Source organism: Puma concolor, chromosome B4, assembly GCF_028749965.1.
Source record: "Puma concolor isolate L17-30 chromosome B4, mPumCon1.1.hap2, whole genome shotgun sequence".
Classification (NCBI taxonomy): Eukaryota; Metazoa; Chordata; class Mammalia; order Carnivora; family Felidae; genus Puma; species Puma concolor.
Genome location: NC_141673.1, coordinates 130,845,322 through 130,866,660, shown reverse-complemented (window position 1 = coordinate 130,866,660; position 21,339 = coordinate 130,845,322). Strand labels below are relative to the sequence as shown.

Sequence of the window (21,339 nt, the reverse complement as noted above, 5' to 3'; positions counted from 1 at the left end):
AAAATAAATAAACATTGAAAAAGAAAAAGGAAGAAAAATGACATACTACAAACATCAGTGAACTAATCTTCAGTTGATGGGTCACCATAGATTTATCTTCTGATAACTTCTAAATTTGTGTCATCTAGGATTACTGGGAAATATTCACAGTAATCCTAACAAAGAGAAAAAGGTTTTCTACTCTTAAAAATTGTCATAAATCTGTTTTTAAAAACTGATCAGAGTGTTTCACTAATGCAAAGAAACAAGCCAAACAAAAAGCAATGACAATGAGACAAGCGTGGGCTGGGTGTATCTACCCAGAAAAAACCAAATCACTATTTCCAACCAAGTCGGAAAGAACAGTGATGGCAAAAACTCCCCAGCCGCCTCGTCTGAGTGCCGGTAGACTACTCGGGTTGTGAACATATGGAGAAAGAAGGGAATACTGGATTGGGGTTCCCGCTTTTGCTTCCGTGTCACTGAGGCCTGGGTTTTATTTAATGTGCTAGTTTTATTTTTATTTTTATTTTTTTCAACATTTATTTATTTTTGGGACAGAGAGAGACAGAGCATGAACGGGGGAGGGGCAGAGAGAGAGGGAGACACAGAATAGGAAGCAGGCTCCAGGCTCTGAGCCATCAGCCCAGAGCCCGACGCGGGGCTCGAACTCACGGACCGCGAGATCGTGACCTGGCTGAAGTCGGACGCTTAACCGACTGCGCCACCCAGGCGCCCCATTAATGTGCTAGTTTTAAATGGGTCAAACAATCCTGCCCAAAGTGGAAACATTTCTGGCCACTCTCTTTTTTATACTCACTAGTTACCCATGGGTATTTGTTCATTCATATGTACACTTAAGTTTTATTTAACATTATGTTTGTCCCTATAAGGTACTTAGCTAGGACTGCTGAAGTTTAAAAAAAGAACCAATATTTATTGAGGGTTTACGTGGATCAGGATCTATTCTAACTGCTTCACACAGATTACTTCAGTTAACTCCTCCAGCAGACCAGTTCTAGGAGGTTCTTTCTTTCTTTATTATTATTCTCATTTTATGGAGAGAAAAACTGAGGTGAGGGGTTACACGGCTAAGCTTCTGGCTCAGGCAGCCTGACGTCAGAGTTTGCATTCTTCACAATTAACTTCTCCTCCAGAACCTTCCAAGTAAACAGAGTAAACTGCCATGCTCCAACCTTTCAGTTCTCCTCATACAGCCATCATCCCGTGACTGGTTCCTGAGCGTTGGTCACGTGCAGGAACTGAGCTAGACCGGGCGCCCGAGTCTGTCATGTGGTGGCTAAGGGCAACTACACGCGCGGGTGTGAGGACCGGCTCACCTTTCTGGCTGTGACCCTGAGCAGGCTACGCAAGCACTTTAGGCCATGGGGTCCTCGTCGACAGCACGAGGACAGTAACGCTGCCTCAGAGGCACATTATTTAGCACAGGGTGGCACAGAAATACTATTATCATATGGTCCCTGCCCTGGAGAGACCGGGGTAGACGGAGGGGGAATCACGTGAATAGTTACAAACTAGTTTAGAAGGTTCTATGAAAGAGAACTGCCCAAATTATGTTGGGGCCTGGGGGCTGTGGGAGAGGAAACAGGGGTTAAACTGAAGGGAAGCTTCTGACGAAAGCAGAGTCCTAGGCCTAAAGTTCTGAAAGTTTGTTGTGAATATTGTGCTCAAAGCAAATGAAGACGTTTTGTCAGTGGCGGACTAGCTCTCGTGTATTGAGTCCCCGCTACGTGCCAGGCTCTGCGGGAGGGGTTTCTCGCGTGCCCTCCATTGTCTAGTGTGAACGCTTCGCAGGCGATGGTGCAGCTGGTTGTGATGGGAGCTCAGTGTTTTTCCACATCTGAGTAGGGGCGGCCATGATGGCTCGGGTGGCGGGTGGTCTGCCCGCAAGGCCCTGCACGGGCCCTACGTGAATTTGTGTGGCAGCGACGCTAAAAGTCACAGTGCAAGGCAGATAACTTACTACACCGTGAATTAGAATTAATGTGAATGTTTACACATTACAAAGCAACGGGAGCCTAGGTTTTACGTGTCCTTTTCTCGGTGCTTCTAGCTCTAATCTTTCTCCTGTGCTCCAAACATCTAGTGACCGCTTTGCGGTAGCAAACTTGTACTTCCCATCCAGAACTGAAGGCTGCTTCCGCCCTTGCTCTCCCTGCCTCAGTTAAAGAAGCTGCCGCCACCCAGCAACGCACCTGGTTTTCCAAGAGAGAAATGTGGGGGGTGTTTTCTGAGCCACCACGTCCTCTGTGTGGGGACTTCCTCAATGCCCCATTTCTCTTTCTTCAGGCTCACGGCTCATGTAGACCCTCTCATGCCTGACTGACGGTACTTGTCTTCCTTCTGGTCTCTCTGTCTCTACTACCTTCTCTCCATCTATCTATCACCCACAAGGCAGTTCCCCTTTCCACTTTTTAAAGACACAAGTGTGATTAGTCCTCTACCTGAAATTTGCCGTGGCTCCCTAGCACCCACAAGATGAAGGTAGGTCAAGGGCACTGGCATGGCATATTTAGGGCTTTCACTACCTGGCCCCATCCTACCTTTTTATCATCATCGTTGGCAACCGATGCTGGCCAGACAGCTGTTCTAGCAGCACTGGACCACTTGCCCAGTCCTACAGTTTTGGACCTAATCTTCCCAATCCCAATGCTGGGTATTTCCCAGGGCACATCTTCAAATACACAAATACAGAGTTTCCATCTGCTCATATATATCCTGTGGTATTACATTTTCTCAAGTCCATTTTAGACAGTAATTCCTACAAGATTATTATATATTTTCTGTTTTCTCCTCTGGACTTCTGCCAAAATTTAAAAGGACCATGGCTAAGAAATAATAAAACACTAGAAGGGCACCTAAATTTGAAGGCCTTTAAATCAATCGTTCCATCACCTGAGGGAGTTGATCCATACACCCTTACCCCCCACAACCCTCCTGGCCTGCCCTGCCCTGCCCAGGGACTTCAGAAGCTAGACTCACTAATGCTGGTGAACACAATCTGTGGACAAAACTTCCTTATCCAATGATGGGATTCACTGCACAGTCCTCTAGGTGTGGTTACACTTTCCGTTGAACAGATGAATCAAATGGCCTATCAGTTGGATAATGCAAAGATAATTATCTCTCTGTATTTTTTGCTTTTAGAAGCATGTTATTCTTCAATCAAAGATAATCAGCACCTAACTGAGTTTTCAGGGACAATTCCAAATGTGCTTTGTTAAACTGAACAGCTCTTGTTAGCAAAAATAATCATGAATGAAAAGCGAATTATTTTTATGGGGCATGAAAACAAAATTATGCTGATATTGGTAAAGATAAGAACAATTCTATTCTACTTCATTAATGTACATATGGCCTTAATCAGATCTTCTTAAACTTATCTCTGAAGTGTATTTGGAGCTTAAAAATAAAGGAGAAAGTTTGGTTATTAGCATTAAATTGACCCATTTAGGAGACAATTTATACAACCCAAATGATTGCTCCTGATATATTAATGTCTATCTGAAAAGAATGCTTACAAAATACAAAAAAATATATATATAAGTATTATGAACACTGCTTAAGGTTCAATGTACTTTGTGTTTTAGAATAATTTACCTGTTTCCAAATATGTGATTTACCTGGGTTCTGACACCAGGGCTTCGCGGCAATAATCATTTGATATAAACAAATCAGCTGACTGGCCTGGGGTAGAACGTTATCATCATTAATGACTTTTTTAAAGATAAGTTTCGAGTCTAGAAGAACATTTTAACGTGTGTTCAAAGATAAAAAGTTAAAACCCCTTTAACACCAAGGATTGGATAAGTTCAAATGGTTTTCTAGTCTAAAAAAGTCTCCTCCATTTATTAAAGACCCAGTGTGGAAACGTGCTACCAAACTGTCTTTCTGCGATTTGAAAGGGAGGGCTTTTTAAAAAAGAAAATAGCAGTTATTTTTTATTTAAAGTTTAAAAGGTAGGGCCAAACTCCAATCCCATATAGGCCTGTGGGTGTTCTCGGCAGGATTCTCATCCTATGCAATCTGATAATAATAGATCACTCCCTCTCGTTTATTTTAAGAACTCCCCCAACAAGATGGGGTTCGCATCAACGTACGTAGATAAAGGTACTGTGAGGAGAGTTTGCGGTTGCAAAGACGGCATGTTCTTAAAGAAATTCGTTTATGGTCACGTGGATACGAAATGGCAAGCCACAGCAAGATGGGTATCTTAGATGTCATCCAACATCTGGGACCGCAACAACTTTCTGGCTAGGATATTAAAATAGAAAAACCTTTGCAGAGCGTTAACCTATCATTACACGGAGTAAATGGCATGGCGGTTACCACCTAATTAGCAGTGTGGTTTGCCTCTATAAAATAGAATTAGCACTCCTGCTCTTTTTTTTATTATTAGTTTGTGTTTCTAGAAAGGTGTGACCTTATCTGTAAGGTTCTGTTCATGTATGCCCATTTACAAAGGATTTAATTATGTTCTTGTAGCTCTCTGCACTGAGGAAATTGAAAACGGCCACTTCAGAATTAAAACTGGTAAAGAAATTAGTGAGCAGGTTATTTACTCCATCACCCTCCTTCTCTCAGCGACAAAGAACGGAAACCCGTTCAAATAAATAAGGTAGAAGATTTTCGGGAGAGGAAATTCTAGGCGAGGAAATGATTAACAGTCGTCCTTTCCTCTTTCCCACGTGTCTTTTTGCAAGTTTCTCTAGTTTTCTGGGCCCGGATGAGTTCAGGGGAAAGTGTATTCATACGGCAAAATCCTGAAAGTTATGTCACATTCGTGTCAGCAGCCAGAAAACATCGACTTACATCTGAGGCCGGCGATTCCAGGACAATGCCGAATCCGAGGACGCGGCTGTCCCCGGGGGACGGGTGCTCGGCCGCCGGGGGACCAGACTGCTCAGAGGCCACGGCTGGCTTCTCGGTTCCCAACACGCCGGCCTTCTGTTTCACGGGCAGAGGCTCGACAGTCTTCGGGGGCACTTTTTTCTTTTTATTTCTCTTGCGCGAGGCAGCGGTTCGCTGGGAGCACATGAGGGAAATGGGGGGTTGTTGTCTGTTTTGGGCTCCAGCTGTGAAGAACAAACAAGAAATGGGCTTCAGACACCTGAGTCTCACTGAGGAAAAGTGATCACCCCTCTGTCTACACGGCCCAGAACACTGAGACGGAAATGGAGTTCAGTCAAGAAGGCAGACCAAAGTCCATCCCCCGTGGGGCCTGTAGGTCACCAAATGATGTCTCTGGAGCACTTTGAAGTTCGACACGCGGAAAAGCAGCTCAGATAAAACCGTGTCCTTGCCGCTGGTGGGCCACACTGACTGCTGCCCCTGTTTCCGTGGAAGAAAGGGCATTCTGAGCTGTAGCAAAACACCTGAGCGTGATTTGACCAGTCGCAGGACATTTTTATATAAGCGGGAATTCAGAACTTGAGGTAAGCCCAACTCAGGAATATTCCGATCGTCCTCCGAGGGAAAGCTCCTCAGCTGTGAGCAGTCTACAGGCACCGCAACTGACCAGGGCTGAGCGATGATGATCATTTATCAAAGAATCAGTCTGGGATGACCAGGAAGCACGTGGGCAAAAGCCCGCTGGTCATTTATCGGGACCAGTTGCCCCTTCCTCACGAACCAGTGCCGTCCGCACGCAGCTACCTCCACGGCACCACACTACTGGCTTCTGACCAGGCTCCACGCCATACCTGGGTTTCAGGTAGCTACAAAATAGGAATGATACAATTCTGCGCAAGTCAAGAAGACGAGTAAAATCCAGAAAATCCAGGTGGAGTTCTGGAGATGAAGAGCACTGAGCAAGGACCAAGTACTAGTACTGAACATACACTTAAGGAAACCAAGGATGATAATTCCAGTTTTCACAGATGTACTTTGGCAAGTAGCGTTCGTGAACCACTTAAGAATATTCTGATGGGAAGTGTAATAGAAAAATATGGCATCATTATTTAAATCTTCATGTATCAATATGGCTTACTAAATATGATCATAGGATACGCCTGCCTTTTTACAGAAATAAGCTGAATGAAAACTAAAGATCTTTAAATGCGCATAAATATGGATCATCTCCTATCAGTTTGCAAATAAAGCATATTTATACTTTGAACTTGGTATTTGCATTTCCCAGACTGGCAAGAAATTTATTAGCATCAGAAACTAACTACTTGGGGTGCCTGGCTGGCTGAGTCGGTGGAGGGTGCCACTTCTAAACCCGGGGTTGTAAATTCAAGCCCCACGTTGGGTGTAGAGATTACTTAAAAAAATAAAAAAACAAGAAACAAAATACTTGCCTTGCATAGGAGCACTGAAAAGGCTTTTAATCACCTGTACAGTAATTAGTCTAATTCATTGGCGCTTGACCTTGGCTGCATGTTAGAGTCAGCCGGGAGCTTTTAAAAAAAGTCAGTGCCTCGCAGCCTCACCCCAGACTAAGTGAATTGGAATTTGCAGGGGTGGTTCCCCAGCACTGAGTTGTTGTTGTTTTTTTTTTTTTTTTTTTTTTTTTTTGAGCTTCTCAAGTGATCCACTGTGCAAGCCTGAGTAGAGAACTTTTCTCTGTTCTCCAGATTTTCACCCAAGGCTAGGCCTCCATGCCCAAGGTTAAATGGACAATGGAAGCAAAATAATAATAATAGTAAGAAGAAGACTCACTATTCTACATTAAAAGTGAAAGTGCTTTTGGTTTAACACAGGCACTATCTGAGTTTTTCTTCTCCGTTTGCAAGTCTAGACACAGTCTCTTGTATCCAGATCGTATCGCTTCATCTTATTCCTTGCCCTTTCTCCCTAAAGTAAAGGCAAAACTTTCTAAATATAATTTAAGTCTAAGTTTTATAGGCAATAAATCTTAAGTAAATCTACCCACACTACACAAATTCTTAAGTTTACGGAAATTAAAGAGTAATAGTTTATCCTTTCTGCTATCCTACAGCTCTGGCATTGCTTACCGCCCTCACCTACAGACGTTCAGAAAGGGAAACAACAGTGACAAAGTGGCATTTACCTAATAGATTCCAAAAGGGCTTCCGTCGAGGATTTAGATGGTTGCAATTTGCAGTTTGCCATCTCAGTAGTAAGGAGCTTAAGTAACAAAATAAATCATTACGGTTTCATATGCATATTTTCTTAAGTGCTAACACACTCTTCCTCTGAGAAAAGAACCTGTCCATCATGAAGGAACCTTTCTTTCTGAGCTCCTTACTTGGGAGATGGTACCTTCTGCCGGGTCAAGCAGAAGACGGGTTACCGTGGAAGAACAGGGGGAGTTGCATGCTCACTGGCCTGACCAAAATGCTTATTCTTTCCTTGGGCTAAAACCAAATTCAGCACATTAAATTAGATGTTGCTTTTCAGACGGCCTTTTACAAACCTTACTTTCATGTGCTCTTGGGTGATGGGTGTGCTTAAGTATTAAGCTTTTTATATCAAAACCACATCATTGAATATTCAAATTTTACTAGAATTCACTAAATGGCACCAGGTACGATTTCTGAGCGATGACCCTCCTGAATCTCTTTACAGGGGAAGGGTGGGGATGCTGGTCACATACAACTGTTCTATTACCTGCTCAAGGAGTTTTCCCTCACCAGAGGAGGCCTTCGTGAAATGATTTATTATTTTCTGTACCTGTGACAAAAAAGTTCCGTGCCCCCCGCCCCCATGTGTGGAGATTAGAAACGGCAGCTGCTGTCATGATGCCCCAGTCTTCGAGATGAACGGCTCCTGGTCTCTAGAACAACACCAGAGCCTGGATGGTCCCTTACAGAGCTCATTGCATTTACCAACCCCTTCTATTTTGAAAACAGTCCTGTGAGTTAGGTATTAATGCTCCAGCTACACATGAGAAATCGGGAGCGCAGAGAGGTTACACAGCTTCCCGAGGAGAGCTGGGACTCGGACCCCACACTGCGGACTCCCTGTGACAACAAGAGAGGTGTCACGTAAATAAAGAAGACGAGATGTGAGGGGTCCCTGAGCTTCCACATCCTGAATATTTATCCAGGAGACAAGCCACAGGCGGGAGCTCGGAGTGCTCATGCTCCTGAATGTCTCCGCCAGGAGAGCCCACGCTCCCGATAGGGCCCCCCCCACCCCCGCCCCGGCCCTTAGACAACAGTGCGTGGCTTCCCTACTGTCACATAGCGGCCCCAGAAGGGGCGGGACGGGCGTGGGGGTTGCTGACCAGCATACAGCCCCCACACAGAGCACTTCAGGAGGTGAAGGTGAGTCAGCCTCACTTTCTTTCCTGATGTGAACTTCCTTGTCGACTCACAGTAGGGAAGGGAGCTGGAGAATGATGCCCACCTTCAAGTACGACTGTTTGAAAATTCAAGTAACTGACACTTGTGAAGTCCTAGGAGACGAGGGCGTGAACGATGTGGAGCACACGTACATCGGCACATGAGTAGCACGGTTAGCAGTAACAAATCTGCTAGATTTGCTAAAGGAAAAATGCGTTGTAGAAAAAGCTGAGAAGACGGACACTTGGAAAAGCATGGCGAGACAGCGAGGCGGGAAGAGCTGACCACCAAAAACAAAACAAACATCCTGACGGAAGATGTCAGATACGCATGACAAATCAGGGGGTTCCACCCGAGGCCCAGTCTCCATACCTGCTTGAATTTGCATTAATTTCCGCATGGTCCTGAGTTCTTGGAGGATGGCCTGCAACGTTGACTGGCAGTTACAAGTACAGCAGTTTGATCCACCTGACGAATTCACTGCTGGAAGTTCTCCTGAGCATCAAAGAAAAGAAGGGCATACTCCGAATGTCAACGCCAAAATTATAAAGAGGAAAAAATACTGAGAACATACTGAGGGTTGATGGGGGGGGGGTGGGAGGGAGGGGAAAGTGGGTGATGGGCACGGAGGAGGGCACGGAGGGTGGGATGAGCACTGGGTGTTGTATGGAAACCAATTTGAAAATAAATTATTAAAAAAAAAAAAGAAAAAAAAAGAAGGCACAGTGACAGCATTTTGAAGCATGTAAGGAAAACGTATCCAATAACTGTTACCACCTAAATGCTGGGGTCTGACTTTACCTAAATTATCCAGGCTTCTGCACTGTAAGGTGCCTGGCGGCTCATGGGGTGGGAGGTGGAGTCTGCATGACCGTGCGCCCATGACGCGCTGTGGGCGGGCCTCCCTAGTGCCAAACCAGTGCATCTCAGGTCACACCCCCATAAAAATTCACTAGAAACACACACTATGTTGCACAGAAACACCAGCTCTGAGAACAAGCCTTCCAAAAAAAAACCTGGTCGCTGCATGTTATAAACGTTCACCTTAAAAATTAAAAGTGTCTATGGGGTGCCTGGGGTTGAGCGGCCAACTTTAGCTCATTTCATGATCTCACGGTTCACGGGTTCGAGCCCCGCGTCGGGCTCTGTGCTGACAGCTGGGAGCCTGGAGCCTGCTTCTGATTCTGTGTCTCCCCCTCTCTCTGCCCCTCCCCACTCACTCTCTCTCTCTCTCTCTCTCTCTCTGTCAAAAATGAATAAACATTAAAAAAAAAAATTAAATGTGTCAAACTATTAAAAATAGTTTTGTAGTATTAAGCACGTTTTCCCAAGTTAGGAACTGTCACCACATTAACACTGTGAGAGTACTCTCTGGGGGTGGTATGCGTGGGGCGGGGAAAAGCCAGGGGAGCAGGGTGTCTATGGGAGGACGTATTTGAACTTGGTGGGTTATAGGGTGTTGGGCTGCTGGCTGTTCTCCAGCTCAATCTTCATGCACCTTTTTTTCCATTCCCCTATCCTACATTTCCCTCACTTTACTCTCTTTATCTCTGTTTAAATTTAGTTATCTTTTCCTTAATAAAACGATCCTATTTAGGTAAACACAGATTGTCCCATTGTCCTTGGAACACGATGGAACATTTGGAAAGTTGCTCTTTCCGCAGCGTGCCCTCCAGCATCTGTGTCCAATCCGACCACTGTGACTGCTGTTGGAGGTGCAGGGGGAAAGTTCTAAGGCACTGATCCAATTATACCTGTTATCATACACTACAGATAATTTTAATCCCACTGTATGCATTATTTGTGGACGCTGTAAAAAAAAATTCACGGCAAAACCATGGCATACATACGGATAACTTAATGCCTGGAGGAATGCAATTATTTACATCCAAAGTTGTAGCAAACTGAGATGTTACAGCTTTAAAACTGCAAATAATTTCAATGGAATTCTAAGTAGTCACAGTTCTATGTGATGGGTTTCTACTGGAAATAATGCAAACGACAAACGCAAAAATCTATTTTCAAACCAACCTGGGGGAACTTAGGTTTGTAACTTTTAACGTTAATAACATTTTCCAGAGTGAATCCACCATGCCTGCTGTGGACTGGAAAACAGAACGCTGTTCACCCACAACTTACTGATGTGGCGTTTATTTAGCCTCATACACACCTAGGGGTGTTCTGTTTCTCTTACTGTTTCTTCCCCGGCAGTCAAATTAGGAGGGCCTTAGAGAATATTCCTAGTCACTATTCTCAGTGCTGTCTTTATCATTTTTAGAGGACAAAACCAACCGTTTCCAGCTTGTTATAAATCATTTTCTAATTTTAAGGAGAACTGACTTTTCATTTTCATGGAGGAGTCTTTCAAGAGCCATGTCCCCTAACCTGGAAGCGTGCCAGCAGGTGAACCTGATCCTGGCTTATGCAATATTGAGAGAAAGAGAAGACGCCATACATCTCTTGGGGTCCCTCATCGGCAGTGTCTCGGGATGGCTTTTTATGCCTGAACTGGTTACTGCAAATTGTGTTAAAAAAAATCAAAACAATTCTCTTCTTGTTGAAGGAATAGCAACCGTGGGAGAAAAATCCTTAACTTTTCAAGGAAACTGAAAATGCGGTCTTGCTTTTTCCTTGTTCTCTTTGCGAAGACGACAGATCTGCGCATCCATACGTTAATTTATGGAGCAAGTAACCGGATGGTAAGTTAACACGTCCAGAAAAATATCAGTTCTTTTCCCTTAAGGGAAAAATTGCCATTTTTTTCCCTGAACAATTAGGAACTTAAATTAAGGAAATGTAACTCTAAAAGGGTAATTTTCAGCCCTAATTGAAGCAAGTGTTACGACATGGATCATCCGGTTCAGTTACTGGGATGTGAGGTTAAAGCAAAGGTATCACTAGTCACTAGGATGCTGGGACAGGTGTCTCCCACCCCCTTCTTCCGACAATGCAGAAAAGCGAATAAAGCAAGAGGATGTATTAATGACATACCGTACGACCAGAAGCTTCTTTTGATGACAAAGTGAGCTCCTTCTGCCCTAATGTTTGTCTTTCATGGCAATAATATCTGTATGTTGGCAAATGATAGCTTTCACTTCTCGAGGAGCTAAAATCTCTACGAAGAAACCGTCACTTCTAATATAAAGCCTCAGTCTCTCTTACTTCTCAATTCCAGTTTTTACTCTCTTAGTGTAACTCAGCTAAGGCAGGTGACTAGGGGAGGCTTTAATGTACTGAACTCAAAAACCATGCTGAATATTTTGGGGCACCTGGGTGGCTCAGTTGGTTAAGCATCTTACTCTTGATTTTGGCTCAGGTCAAGATCCCATGGTTCATGAGATCAAGCCTGTGTCCAGCTAGCTCTGTGCTGACAACATGGAGCCTGCTTGGGATTCTCTCTATTCCTCTTCTGCTTCCGCACGCATGCGTGCGTGCTCTCTCTCAAAATAAATACACTTAAATTTAAAAAAAAAAAAAACCCATGATGAATATTTAGAAATATAAAACATTTGGACAGGGGCGCCTGGGTGGCGCAGTCGGTTAAGCGTCCGACTTCAGCCAGGTCACGATCTCGCGGTCCGTGAGTTCGAGCCCCGCGTCGGGCTCTGGGCTGATGGCTCAGAGCCTGGAGCCTGTTTCTGATTCTGTGTCTCCCTCTCTCTCTGCCCCTCCCCCGTTCATGCTCTGTCTCTCTCTGTCCCAAAGATAAATAAAAACGTTGAAAAAAAAAATTAAAAAAAAAAAAACAACATTTGGACAGCCCTCTCCCCCCCCCCCGGCCCCGAGCATTCTCAAACCATACCGTTGGAGCTCCCAGTGGTGTGGGGCTGACTCTGGAAGGTTCTAGAGCGGGTGCCATACTGCCCTGAGAACTGCCCGCTGGAGGGTGGTAACTCATTCCACGCACCACGTGAAGAAGGGTGGAGGCTCTGGGGGGCCTCAGCAGTGGAGTTCAAACGCGGAGGCCAGACTGAATCCAAATCCTGGGGTTCTTCTTTTAATTTTTCTCCTTCCTTGCCGACACGCTGATAGATCCTCCCAGTGCTGTCATTCAGTAATCTTCTCATTCCTGTAATTTGTTTTTTAATTTCCATGCTTTCGTTTCCTAATGGAAACAGGGCCAAAGAGATCACTGTGCATGAGCAGAAAAAATAATCCACTACTAAAAAAAACCACGCCCCTTCTTTGGAAATAGGAATGATAACTGAGTCCAGATGCAAGCTTCTAGAAACTTAATCTATAAAAATTAAAGGCAAGAAAATGCCTAGCACCATTGGCAGAGGTCACACTCCAGTAAGACACTGTCAGTGGGGGCATCACCTTCAGACATGACAATGTAGGAGCACAGACACATCCAAGACATGGGAGGAGGGCTTTGTCTTTCTCTGGCCCCGACTCACGGTGGGGAGACACCCCTGGAACTACGTCTCCCTGGACGGACCTGCCCAGACCACTGCCACCTCCACTTTGTAACTACAGGCACAAGAGAACCCCACCTCACCTTTGTTGTTGTTTTTTTTTTTTCACTGTGGTTAAAAAACACGTAACATAAAATTTACCATCTTAACTGTTTTTAAGGGCACCATTCAGTTAATGCTATTTGCACTGTTGTGCAACAGACCTCCAGAACCTTTACATTAAGTAACATTCCTTTACCATAAGGGGATTTTTTTTTTTTTGAACTAAGGTATCTCTGTACTGCACTAGGGGTACTTAATAAATATTATTTAAAGATAACTCTCAAATTATACAGACGTAAAATATTTTCTGTAAATAATGACATTATAGGATGTTATTAGGAGCTTTTTTGAACATCTTATCTTACTAAACTGTGCATCAGCTGGTATCTTCACAAAGACCGAGAAAAGGGGATTTTTTTTTTTACCTCTAATCTGGGTGTTAAAATAAAAGTCTTATACCAGGATTTTTTTCCCCCTCTAATCTGGGTGTTAAAAGCCTCTCACAGTCACTCTATTAAATGCTTGAAATTTAAACTATGATAAAAAGAAAAGGCTTTTTCTACATAGCTCCTGCAAATAAATACAGCATATTTAATATAAATGATGTTTTAATGCACTTAGCATCGTATAAGCCAGGTTTCTCTGTAGAATTAGTAACTACACAATGAATCTAGGTATTTTTGTGTTGCCTGGTTAGGTATTTAGCTAATTAATGTATGGATACATTACTGACTATAAAGAAACTTTTATATACTGTTTTGAAATAAGTACCCCAATTTTCAAAAAGGTAATAAAAATATTAATTCTGCCTTTGATATCCAACATGGGTGAACACAGAAATGACACAGATTTCCAAATTTACAGTATTGTTATGTGTTGGTATATTCTTGAGGAGAGGAGAAATATTTTCATTTGTAATAAGACTCTTTTCATATCAAACACCTGTGAAAATTACAATACAGAAACACTAAGTGATACTCCAGATTTTATGGGAATGGATGACTAAGCACAATTTAAATAATGCAGAGCCAGCAAAACTTGTGACCTCCTCAGGATGTGCAGGGAGCAGGGTGTGTCTGAAGGGCTCCCGGAGGAATTCGGAAGGAAACGCACAGGCAAACTGGTGTCAGTTTCAGCACCCAAACACGTAACTTTCCTGGCCAGTGAACAGCACCATCTGGGCAAGAAGCTTCTTTCCTGTGGGGTTTTTATCCTCCATTTTCTAGAGCAGGGAAGTCGTGCACGCATCACAGGCTGCAGCACACTGATCGTAGCTGGCAATGCTGGTGGCTGCCACTCCCCTCCCTCCTGGCGCCCAGGCAAGAGCCGCGCCGACTCGGCCGCGTTCTGCCTGGGTCTTGAGTCGGTGCCAGCTTACTTCTCCACACAGACCCTGACACTTGAAGCAAAAGGGATGCTGTCTTTTCAAAGCTTCCACCTCTGCTCTGGAGACGGAGCTCTATGACGATCAAGTGCTGTCTTTAGGGGGAGAAAGAAAGTCACAGGATTCTGGAAGTTTCTAAAAGCAAATCTGCTTTGTTGCAACCTTAGTTTCTCGGTTCTGAAAATTACCAGAATGAACATTCGATTTTGAGTTTCACATGCGTTCTATGTTTGTGTGGAGGACCAGAAGCTTATGCCGCAGGGTGAGTCCAGGGGAAGAGGTGAGACTTTAAAGGGTGCCTCTGGGTGTGGGCTGTCCCAGCAAACGTTTAGAAACATGTCTTCCAAAGTCAAAACAAAACCCAACCAAATGACAAATCAGGAGCTGGCAGGGCCCAAGGAGGAAATCACGGTGCTGCGAAGGAGGCCAAGGCAGACCCGACTGACCTCACTCAGGACACGGTGCACGGTGTCCTTCTAAAGCACAGAAGACAGTCAGGTGCAGAAGTCAGAGCTGTAAAAGTCAACGAGAGGACAGTGGAGAGACTGGGGAAGGTGGAGGAAGGGGTGACCTAAGAGGCTTTCAGAGGAGACGGGCTGGGCATCCCTAGAGGACAACCTGATGTGTGCAAACGGTCTTAGGGTAACCACTGGGAACTGTCCCTCCTTTGGCCAATGAAGCAGGGAGCAGCCCTGACCATCCCCCCCTGGGGAAGAGTCCTGAAGCCTCATTGCACCTGCAGGCGATGATGGGCTTCGGCAGAGAGAGGGGAAACGCTGCCTTGCACACGTTGGGGGCGGATGGAGCAGAGGGTCAGAAATGAGACCTGAAGGCCAAACGCAGGGATGGCATAAGAAGCGGGGTGAGCACGCATACACTGGGATGGAGCGGGTGCCCAACACAGGCAAGCGGGACGAGCCAGCGGAGGCTCGAGCAGCGGATGCTGGTGTGGTCCAGCGGACAGGCCCGGGCTGGACTCCCCTCAGCTGGACTGACCTGTGCTTAACAGGAGACAAGTCACCCACGGGCCCCCCGACTTTGGCCTCCTGAATCACAAAAGGAAGGTCTGAAGGGGGACGCACAGCAGCGCTGGGGGGCTATGTGGGATGTTCACAGAGTACCTGATGCCTCTAAGGTCACAAATACCCTTCTCAGAACCGGCGGGCTTCTTCTGTCCTCACATGGGGTCCACTGTTTTTTGTTCTTTTTTTTTAATTGAGGGGTGCATGCAGTCCTTTGACTTGAAATGGTGGGAAGTGTATAAGACTGAGATTGGAAGTGTTAGTTGACGTCTACTTGTCCTTCCAGATGGAATCAGTCAGCATCTTTTCCATGTATAAGGCCGGGGAAAGGAAGCTCCCAGGAGCCAAAGGCTAGTTCCAGAGCATGATTCTATAAGGAAACGTGTGCCATTTCCTGATTTCTTTCCAAATCTATGTCTTTACTTACACTCAACTCCAAGAGGCTGAACGTTTTTAGGAAAGACAAACAAAAAGAAATCTTACTAAAAGGTAAAACAGCCTTAACTGAAATTCTTTTGAGTCTGGACAGGTCTACAACTGCAGGCTGAATTCTATCTTTGGCTAAATTTCAAGACTCTACCAGATCATGTGTCTTTACATAACACATACAGATACATGGTAATAATTATACTGATTATGCACAATAATACATACAGAATAAGTCCTCATACATGAACTCTCTTAACTTGGCCAGAACTCTCTTAACTTGTATATCCTCTTAACTAAGGATATACAACATAGACCATCACGGTCTGGGATGATAAAAGAAAAAGATGGTGATATATAAACATATAGCAAGAGACTGTATGTGAACATGTCAGGTCTATCTAGAAACGTCTTACTACGAAGATTCATGAAACAATCATATCTTTGCCCTACAAATGTACTGGTGTTGATGTAGAGTAGGTATTCCATAAAACTTTTTTTTTTAAGTTTATTTATTTTGAAAGAGTAAGTGTACTGCAGAGGGGCAGAGAGGGAGAGAGAGAGCAGGAGAGAGAGAATCCCAAGCAGGCTCCATGCTGTCAGTGCAGAACCTGGTGTGGGGCTTGATCTCACAAACCATGAGATCATGACCTGAGCCAAGATCAAGAGTAGGACACTCAACTGACTGAGCCACCCCGGCCGGCGCCCCTCAATAAAACTTTAAGTGAATGCAAGAAATGGCTTATCCAAACCAGAATGAATCCGGTAGAATTAAATGTAATATTAAGGTTATAAGCAAACAGCATGTTAATAGAGCGGAGTGACAAAGTAGAATAAAATTGCTCAACAAGCATTTAGCAAACACCTTATGGGCTCAAGAGGTATAAAGATCATCCGGTACAAATTCAAAGGTAGCCCCTGTCCAAATGTGTCAACATTTTTTACCCAAATCCCTTTAGATCGATTGGCTGTACTGAAAAATGATCCTGATTTTTCTTGGACTGTTGGCTGACTCCAAACTGTTACCTGTGCACCCCGGGATGCCAGGGCACAAAGTGCCCTACTATTCGATGACCCTGCTTCCTCCTATAGCTGAAGACCTTCCCTGAGGGTCCTGCTTTCCCTGTAGCCCCCGGGTGAAAGCTGGTCATTCCCCATTCCCTTGGGGCTGGGGATGGTGGCTCCCCAAAATGTCACGCTTCCGGCCCCAGGAGAAAGCTCACTGTTGTTTGAGTTGATGTCACAGAGCTCTGGCATCTTCCCCCTTCTTCCTGAACAGCAGTTCTGTGTGCCAGGAGTTCAAGCTCTCTGTGGGGAAGGACAGGTGATGGAGCTGAAATGGACACTGAGGTCATCCCATTATGGGCCACACATGCCAGGTGAAGGAAGAATAATTTTACACTGGAGATACTGGGCTATTACTCTGGGCAATTTTAGATTCATTATCTCTTTCAACACAGAGCTATCTATTAGAAAAACAATTCTGGCAAAACTGTGGTGAGCTGTGGTGTGGGGAGAGAAAACCAGTTACGGTGTCGTTGCTAAAGGCTGGGGGAAGGACTGAGGGGGTGCGGCTGGAGAGAGACACTTAAGGAACTTCACCAGACGGACCTGGTGAGGGACTGGATGTGGGGCCAGGGGCGAGGGTGGTGAACAAGAAGGGTGCATGAAAGATAAAGCCACGGTTTCTGGCTTGGGTGACTGATGGATACTAACACCGGGCAGAGTTAGAGAAAAAGGTTGCTGCGGAGTCAGGTTATAATGAGCCTAGTTCTGACAAAGAAGATCCAGATAATAAGCAGGCAAGCGGGGCTGCAGCCCCATGGTACATGAAGCTGACCCCAGAACTGTTCTACTACTGGCAGTAGTTGGCCCTCTGGACTGGGTAAGCCCCTGGGGATCACTAACAAGTCAGGGGCTAGAAGGACACCCTATACAGAGATGCCAGATTTCCTATCAACCTAGCGTGCAAAGGGTGCAACCCCCCCCCCCGCCCCCTTTCAACATTAAAAGAACCCTGAGCTCATTTGTTTCCGAGCCAGCAAAGTGGGTCACCCCATCCCTCCTGGGCTCCCTACCATGGGAGCCTTGGTCAGAACTGAGTCACCTCCAACCCACCCCGCCACCCCCCCCAACATCCAGTCCACCGCCAAGGTGCCACACCCGGTCACGTGCCGCAACAGGGCAGAATCTTCACGAACCGAACCGAGGGGCACTTTTCCCACCGTATTCAGTACCGGTCGACTTTCATTACAGTATCGTGTCCGGTTCTGTACTGTTTTAAAGAGGCCGTCGAGAATCTTTAGGAGATCGTGAAAAGTCAACAGGGAAGATTCAAGGGACGAGGACAGGCTACACAAGTTGGGTGTTTCACCGAGAAGTAAGTTTATGGTTACTGGGTGACTGGTCTTCACTACTATGGGTTGGTGTGGAGGAGGGACACAGTTCTTCATCCCAGGAGACTGGGCAACCCATGGTCTTAAAGGACCCCCGCAGTCAGTCCGTAAACACCAACAACACAGCAGAGCAGCGTCCGAGAACACGCCCCGGCAGTGACAAGAATACTTTTCTCTCTGGGATGACGAAAAAGTTCTGGAAACGGTGGTGGTGGTTGCACGGCATTGAATATACTTACAAAGAAGAATGCTTTCAAGCAATGCTTTGCGTTTTTCAGGTAACGACATGTTAAAGTAGGAAAAAGTTGAGGGCTTCGGTTGAGAAATACTAGGGGCTCAGGCTTTGTACCAGACAGTCTAAACATCTCCTCTCAAATCCTAGTAGAAGCAGCGCGCAGCCATGTCGTAGAAAAGACGCGCCCACCGCCGGCAAGATGACAGCGGTGACAGGAAGAGCAGGAAGGGGGGACAGGGTCCTTCCCGCCAGCGCTACAGCTCTCGACGAACGGGGCTCAGAGTGAAGGAATGTGAAGCAGACTCTGTGCTCTGAGGCCTGAGGTTGGCACCCTCCTCCCAAGGCCATACTGACGTGCAGATGCTATCAAGGTCCCACCTGGCCACCCTCAGGGACAAGAGCCATGTTTACAAGGGACACGCAAGGCTGAGATTCTAACTCAGCAAAAATGGTCTGAAAACGCATTAGTTTATAGAACAGAGCACTGGTTTCCAAGGGCGTCCTTTTCTCTAATGCAACCTTCAGCAAAACCCCAATAAATAAAGCAGGGCAAAGCGTGTGGAGGAGAGTGTGCCAGAACCCACATTCCTGAGCCAGTCCCTGGAGTGCATTCAGGAACTCCAAGGGCAGCACACAACATATTCTAAATGCCACCGAGATGGAAAGAGGCAAAGAGTGGCTACGGAATCATGTAACTGGTTGAATCAAATACTATGATAAGAAGTATCTCAACTGTGTACATGTTGGCACAGGTTCGAGGACCCTGTTAAACTGGAAGTTATAGGTGGAAAATAATTTAGCAGCTCAGTGTATACACGGCATTCTCATTTAAAGGGCAACTGAGTTCCTTTCAAGTCTGTTTAGATAACATCAGGTTCATTCATCCATTCAATAAATATTTATTGTACTACTGAATATGAGACACTGTGTGTGTAAAAAGAGGAAGAGAAGTATAAGCTACAGTCTCTCCCCTTGAGGAGTGCACAGTCCAGCAGTGGAGACATAGGACTGTACGGGCAGTTCTAAGGGTATGATGTCCCTCTGCTGATGAATGGCAGGCTTACCCAGTGCGAACACCTGCTGCCAGGGTGGGAGGCTGGAGCTCTTTCTGTCCAAGGCTGAGCATGTGAGGCCAGGACAAGCACCAAGGGAGAATGCCATGGATCTGAGCTGGAAAATAGGCCTTCAAAGCAAAAAGAGCTTGAGACGCCTATTAAAGGCCAAACGAGCAAAGATACACCAGGAAATGAATCAAGGACTTGAGATTCAAAATGGGCCATAAAAAAGAATGAGATCGTGCTATTGGCATCAACACGGATGGACCCAGAGGGTATCATGTTAAGTGAAAGAAGTCAGAGAAAGATAGATAGCATATGATTTCACTTCTATGTGGAACACCTATAACACAAACAAAACTGAAACAAACTCTTAAATACATAGAACTGGTGGTTGCCAGAGAGGAGGGGAGTTGGGAGACACAGGTAAAGGGGATTAAGAGGTACAAACATCCAGGGGCACCTGGGTGGCTCAGTCAGTTAAGCGTCTGGACTTTGGCTCAGGTCATGATCCCTCCGCTGGCGAGTTCGAGCCCTGCATCGCAGAGCCCGCTTTGGATCCTCCTCTCTCTGCCCCTCCCCCACTCTCTCTGTCTTTGTCTCTCTCTCAAAAATAAATCAACATAACAAAAGAGGTACAAACGTCCGGTCATAAAAGTACAGCCTAGGGAATAGAGTCAATAATACTGTGGAGTGACAGATGGGGACTACGCTTACCAGGGTGAACCCTGAGTCACGTACCCAGTTGTCAGCTCGCTATGGTGGTACACCTGAAACTAGCATAATGTTGTATGTCAACCATACTTCAAAAAAATAGAATCCATTGGAAAGCTGTAAAAAATGGGCTGTCAAGCTGCTTCTCAAAGGTGTCCTCAAAGAACACCTACAAGGAGAATAAACAACTACAAGCAGTTCGAGGGCAAAGTCCCCAAGGGAACAATCTTCTTTGATGTCTTCATGTTTTACCTTAAAAAATAAATGCCAGTATTATACTTTGCTCTCCACCCACCAAGATGTGCAGATTCCCACAGCCCGTGGAACACCACCGGGTCCCAGTTACAGTCTGCAGTTGAAAATGCACTGGCCAGGGGGAGGAGCGGCTGGCCCATTACAGAAGGCAAAGGGCTTAGCTTTTTCAGTCAGGCTTTTGAATGGCCCCAGCTACACTTTCTAGGAGTACATCTATAGTGTCTGTGACTGAACTGACAAAACAGACAAAATCAAGAGGATGTGTGATAAATGCCTTGGACATTGTGTAAATGACAAGTGTTCAGGAATTGGGAGGAAGAGATTTTTTTAATGTTTATTTCTTTCAGAGAGAGAGAGAGAGAGAGAGAGAGAGAATATGAATCTCAAGCAGGTTCCACAACATCATCTCAGAGCCCTATGTGGGGCTTGAACTCACAGAATGCAAAATCATGACCTGAGCCAAAATCAAGAGTCAGACACTTAGCTGACTGAGCCACCCAGGTGCCCTGAAAGGAAGAGATCATTTTAAACTGAGAGGATTATGGCCAGTTTCACGAAGACGGTGAGATGTGAGGTGGTCAGTTAAAGATGACCAGCATTTCCACGGGCACTTTTGGGAAGAGAAAAGAGTTGGAAAAGCATTGAACCAAGTCTAAAGGCAGAGAAAAACCACAATGGGCAATGGTAAATAAGCTAACTTGGAGTTAAGGCACTGAGTGGGTAGAGTGAACAACAGAAGGGCCTTGGATGCTTTTACTTTATCCTGCAAATGACAGGAAGTCAACAAAGGTTTTCCATGAAACAGTGATATGTAACAAAGCTGAAGTTCCTCGACCAACTCAAAGAGTGGGCCTGCTTCTTTCTCCCCGAATGTTCTTATATCACGGAAAATAAAATTTTATAATAAATATAACATGGCTGCCCAACTGAATATTCCTTGGATAAGTAATTCTAGCCATCATGAAGTGAGTAGGTCAGAAGCCACCACTCTAAGCAATGTTCAAGAGTAAGTGAGCCAAAGAGTTAAAATCCCAAATGCAAGGGAGAGGTCTTGTGAATCAACGAGGAAGACAAATACTAAGAATAAAAAACAAGGCAAAGGACATGAACATGTAATTCACAAGAGAAATAGTTTAAATT

The 21,339-nt window shown here is 45.2% G+C and overlaps 1 protein-coding gene across 12 annotated transcripts in view; it reads right to left on the bottom strand.

The window, feature by feature from the left end:
• BEND7 (BEN domain containing 7) overlaps positions 1–21,339 on the bottom strand; it is an 83,401-nt gene that overhangs the window by 44,492 nt on the left and 17,570 nt on the right. For 11 of the 12 annotated variants that reach the window (XM_086714894.1, XM_086714892.1, XM_086714893.1 and 8 more), the window contains 3 exons: positions 12,055–12,357; positions 8,625–8,747; positions 4,813–5,075 (listed from right to left, as the gene is read on the bottom strand). In XM_086714894.1, the coding sequence (XP_086571020.1) occupies positions 4,813–5,075; positions 8,625–8,747; positions 12,055–12,357 (689 nt within the window). The remainder of the gene's footprint in view (positions 1–4,812; positions 5,076–8,624; positions 8,748–12,054; positions 12,358–21,339) is intronic. The other variant, XM_086714897.1, reaches the window with a different exon arrangement.